This window comes from Bufo gargarizans, chromosome 2 (genome assembly GCF_014858855.1).
Source record: "Bufo gargarizans isolate SCDJY-AF-19 chromosome 2, ASM1485885v1, whole genome shotgun sequence".
In the NCBI taxonomy this organism is placed as follows: domain Eukaryota; kingdom Metazoa; phylum Chordata; class Amphibia; order Anura; family Bufonidae; genus Bufo; species Bufo gargarizans.
The window spans coordinates 679,491,300-679,496,299 of NC_058081.1; the positions used below are offsets into that span (position 1 = coordinate 679,491,300).

General features: G+C 45.1%; 1 protein-coding gene across 1 annotated transcript in view; it reads left to right on the forward strand.

Annotated features, from left to right (window-relative positions):
* Positions 1-519: 519 nt before the first annotated feature.
* Positions 520-5,000, forward strand: part of LOC122926298 (serine/threonine-protein kinase SIK2-like) — an 87,752-nt gene continuing 83,271 nt past the window's right edge. The window contains exons 1-3 of the mRNA XM_044277668.1: positions 520-601; positions 2,529-2,689; positions 3,578-3,674. Coding sequence (XP_044133603.1) covers positions 520-601; positions 2,529-2,689; positions 3,578-3,674 — 340 coding nt within the window. The remainder of the gene's footprint in view (positions 602-2,528; positions 2,690-3,577; positions 3,675-5,000) is intronic.

Sequence of the window (5,000 nt, forward strand, 5' to 3'; positions counted from 1 at the left end):
CGAGTGCTTTTAGTCTAAAGGATGTTGATGCAACGCTGAAAATCCCATTAAAGGGATTGTCCTGGATTTGAAAAACATAGCTGCTTTCTTGCAAAAACAGGGCGACCAATATCCACAGGCTGAGTGCGGTATTGCAGCTCTGCCCCATTTTCACCAATGGCACCGAGCGGCAATACCACATGGATGGGTGTGGTGCTGTTTTTTTTTTAGAAGAAAGCGGCCATGGTTTTCTAATCCGGGACAATCCCTTCAATGTTGTGCAGAAAATATTCCAATAAATAGATGAACAAAAACGCTCTGTAATTTCTTTTCAAGCGCGGCATGATTGCCTTTAACCGATCTAATTGCTGTTTGTTTGGCGTTTCCCACGAATTTCCCACTCCATCGAGTAGATATGGGCTCTGCGGTTTAGTTCCTTTTGTTTGAATGGTTTTATTTTTCTGCATCAACACCTGGAACCGACATTTACATCAGTACATGTAGCTGCCCCCCCCCCCCCCCCCCCCTTAAATGGCAAGAATGAGGTCTGAGGTCACCACTTGCATAGCATTAGGAGCTCCACAGCCACCCAGCGTGCTGGAGCTTAGGTTACTGCAGCCAGGTAAGTCCTGATGCTACACTTGCCAGTGTAGCGTGCAGTGTCATGTGGAATGCTTTGGAAGGAAGGGGTTAAGCAGCACGCTCTGACCCATTCACGTTGCTTCCAGGGTGCGCTCAGGCTGACAAAGAACAGATCCATCATGATATCACTACCTTTCCCACGTGTGCACTAGATCAACAGCCGTCAAAGTGAAGGAACAATTTCCTTTTCTTTCTGAGTAGTTCCTGCCAGTTGCTACAAACTCGCTCATTTTCTTTCTTCGGCTGGTTATATATGTTTATCTTATATCGTAACTTGGGATCCTGTATCCTCCAGTACAAAGCGGAGGAGGAAAGGCTCCTGGAACAGCTCAACTCCTCTCAGATCTCTCTTACAGCTCTGCTACAGTTTATACGGTTTGCGGTAGAACAGGCGAGCAGTTGTAATTCTCTTATCCCATTGACCTTAGTGGGGGGGGGGCGCATTCTGATGACTTTCATTTATAGACTTGCAATTTTTTTTCCTTCTAAACTTGAGAGCATTGAACTGGTACAAGACCGGACTGGAATTTTGTCCAGTTCTGATAGGTTCTGTGTGCTGGACAGGCTCGGACTGGCCCACAGTGGAACAGGTGGGCCCCCAGCACAACATATCAGCCAGCCTATATCCATATAAAAACAGGGTAGATTATTTAACAAGCTACCCAATTTATTATTATAGAGGAATCGGGTGACTAAGACCGCTTCTAGGTACAGAGGCAGTCCACGAGTATCGTCTATCCATAACTTCCCGAAGTTATTGACCCCATAATCAATCATCTTGAGTATCTCATTGCTGCCTGCTGCTGTATAAGAAGGTAGTATTTGCATGTAGCTGTATGGTAGGTCCCTGGAATTGTACTGGTGGGCCTTAGGGCTGTATTAGACCTAGCGATCATGCAGGCGATTGTTGGGAAGGAAGCGTTCCCTCCCACCTGCTCGCTAGCGGAGGAGACCACTTCTATTACATGCAGCGCTCTCCTCCTCAGTATAGGGGAGAATGATCGTTATGCCATCGCTCGTCCCCATGCTGTCTAGTTGTTTGCCGGCAGCAGATTGTGATTGGACAGCGCAATCTGCCGGTGGCAAATTGTGATCTTCCAGCATGCTGAAAATAAATCACAATTTGCCAATGAACGAACGTTTGCTCGTTCATCGGGTAATCGGTGGCAGTACTAGACAGCCAGATGATCGCTAACAAACGTTACTACGAACACTCGCTAGTGATCATCTGGCAGAAAATTTGCCAGTGTAATACAGGCTTTAGGCACCCTGGTCCGGCACTGGTACTGGATATATTGTGATATGATGCGAATACATAGAAATTATTTATAGATGCAAAAGAAAAAAAAAAGATTGTACTTAATAAAACCAGTAAAAAGTGAGGGTATAAGCCATTAAAGGGATACTCCAATGATAGACCCTATTGGGGAACACACTGCGGTTTTCATAACTCCCCATAGACTATAATATCGAGTGTAGCCAACTTCACCCACCTCTTCCCCTGGCTTGGATGCCTTGGATGCAGCTCTGGGTACTGGTACTGGTTCCCTGAGAAGAGACCCAGCGGGTGTATGGAGACTGACCTCCGGAAATGATCCATGGGAAATAAAGGATGTAAATTGACTCTCCTCCAACACAGAGAAAACTTCCTCATATCAGTCAAACCAGAGAGTCATCCAAAAGTAAGAGACGGCCATCTGTACGCAGCTGTTTAGGGATTCTTGCCCCTCATCAGTACTGAGAAGGTTACTGGACGAGATGCCATAGATGGGTACTGGTTCTTAATGAAGAGAACCAGCAGATGTATACAGACGGACATCGGGAAATGGGAAAAAAAATATGTAAATGAGGCTCAGCCAAAAAGAAGAGACTCCCATCTGTAGACTGTGTCATACATCCTTGTACAGGCTCAGCTTGCTTTACAACAGCCTGTATTCTGCAGTCCAACCTCTACTCTGCCAAGAGCAGACATGTTCTTGATGTCTACAACTTCACAAGCACTGTGCTTACTTGGCAGCTTCTGAATGAGATTAAGCAGTTACCTAGCAACAGGAGGAGCAGCAGGCAGGTGACTACCCGGGATCTTCCTACACCTTTGTAGACCAACATAGTCACCCATAATCTGCATTCTCTCTCCCAGTAATTCTCAGACCTGGTGTACCAGTTAGTTTCATCTGTGGTTTGATATTTGATAAGAAGCTTTGTTTGCCAGACCTTTTCAGAAGTTGCACATAATTTTTTATTTATTTTTGTTGCTATTTTTGTCATTGGTTCAGGATGTAAAGTGAAACTCGCTCCTTGTCGTCCTTACTAATAAAATGTACTTGTTTAACGTAGAAGTTACATCTGTTCTGGGACACCCCGCTCTTGTTGTGTTGTAGAATTGTATTTATTAGTAACTTCATGTTCTGGATTAAAGTAGCAGTGCTGCCATATAATCCTCGTCCAATCCTATTTCTAACCCGTCTCCGCTTGGACATCGTTCAGGATATTACTCGTACTGCTCACTGACAACTAATGAACTGTTTCTCCTTTGGCAGGGGCTTAGTCAGCAGAACTGAGCCTTCTCTTCATTCTTAACCAGCCGTCTGGCATTGTGTAGCTGTGACCTGGCCCGATTATCACGTGACAGAATGGTGTGTGTCACTACTGTCATATCAATAAATGACACAATCTTTTCAGGAAATCCTATGCAGTTGTAAATATGGCCTTTGGCGAAAGGCCATGGACACCTTTTGGGGCCATTTTTTTTAATTTTTTATTATTGCGTGCTATTTTATCTTGGGCTAAAAAAAACTTTTAGTTGGTGTTAATGATGAATTTTCGCCAGTTTGTCTTCAGTTTCACTGTATCTGCAGACGGTTTCTTCTCCTCCCTGAATTCCGTCCGAGCGCTGCCCTGAGGTCTTGAAATTCACCCATTAAAGTCTTATCACGTTATCACTGTTTATGGGCAGTCGGAGAAGTACGGATTTGGCTGCAGCTCTCTGAGGGAGTCCAGAGAGAAGGAGAAGCAACGCTCCACAGTTGCAGTCAACCTGAAGGATGGCGAAGGCAAACTGTGGAATTATTATTTTTTTTATTTTTTTTAAGGAAGATCAATTAAAAAAAATATATATTTTTATCCCAAGATATGTAGAATACAGTAATAAAAAAAATTCTCCCAAAGGTGTCGATTTAGCTGTTTTTTCCTTCCATGCACCTGTGGTTTAGGGATAGCAGAAGGTTACTCATACGGAGGTTACATGCAGATCTGTGGATACTTGTTCATTTTCCATTGACTTCAACTGGAAAAAATTTACATCCATGTGGTATTCTATGCAAAAATAGTGTCCCACAGAGGTATAGCAACCTCCATGGGATAACATTTGCACTGTATTACAAATCTGTTACACACAAAACTGTTTCCGGTCAGTTAGTCTATTCACTCATTTGCAGTTTTTGCCGTAGAGGATTTCAGCCTTCATGTACCACTGTGTAGCCGTAGAGCGGCATATATATGTATAGCTGGCCAAAAGGACGCAATTGGACTCTGTTGGGCACTTTCCAGAGCATGCATCAAAATGGACACTTCAAACGCAGTGTGAATGTAGCCTTGAGATGGATTAGCACCGCACAATTCTCGAGGGAACGTTGCTATGAACACTCGTTCCAGATAATAGGCCCGCGTAATCGTGCTGCTGATGAACGAGCAAACCGCAAGGGAAATGAAGCTTCATGAAGCACATTACATTACGGACCATGTCGTCTAAGCAGCGAACTGCTGCCCAGAAACAATGGGTCTGTATGAGGATGAGGCCATCGCTCGTCGCCAGGGGTGCACCAGCAATGAGGCCAGGTGAGGCTGTCGCCTCAGGCAGCACCAGGTAGGGTCAAGAGAGGGGCAGCCGAAGGGCCATGGGCAGAAAGGAAGGGGTTAGGTTAAGAAATTGGCTTTGGGGAAACCGCAGAGTGCACCTGTCTTTGCTATTATTATATTGTTACATTGAGGAAAGGGGGGCAGCATTTCAGTTTTCGCCTCAGGCAGCAGAAAGGTGCACCCCTGCTCGTCTCCATACAGAGGAGACGATCGCCGCGTGTAAATCCAGCGCTTTACCTCCACTGATGAGCAGGCAATTATTGGGAAGGAAGAATCCCTTCCCAATAATTGCCTGCTAGGTTGGGCAGTGTAAATGCAGCGTCATACAGTCACGAGTGCTAAGGCTTGAAGCGCGGTGGAGTGTCAAGCAAACTTCAGAATTTCGAATTTCATAGGAAGTAGCGGTGTCCAAGCTGTCGGTGATGTCACCAGTTGCTGGTGAATGGATGCGCTGAGTATCATGATAACTATTTGGCAGCCTCTCTCCGCTATGTCAGCAGTACATGTATATGAGCAGTTCC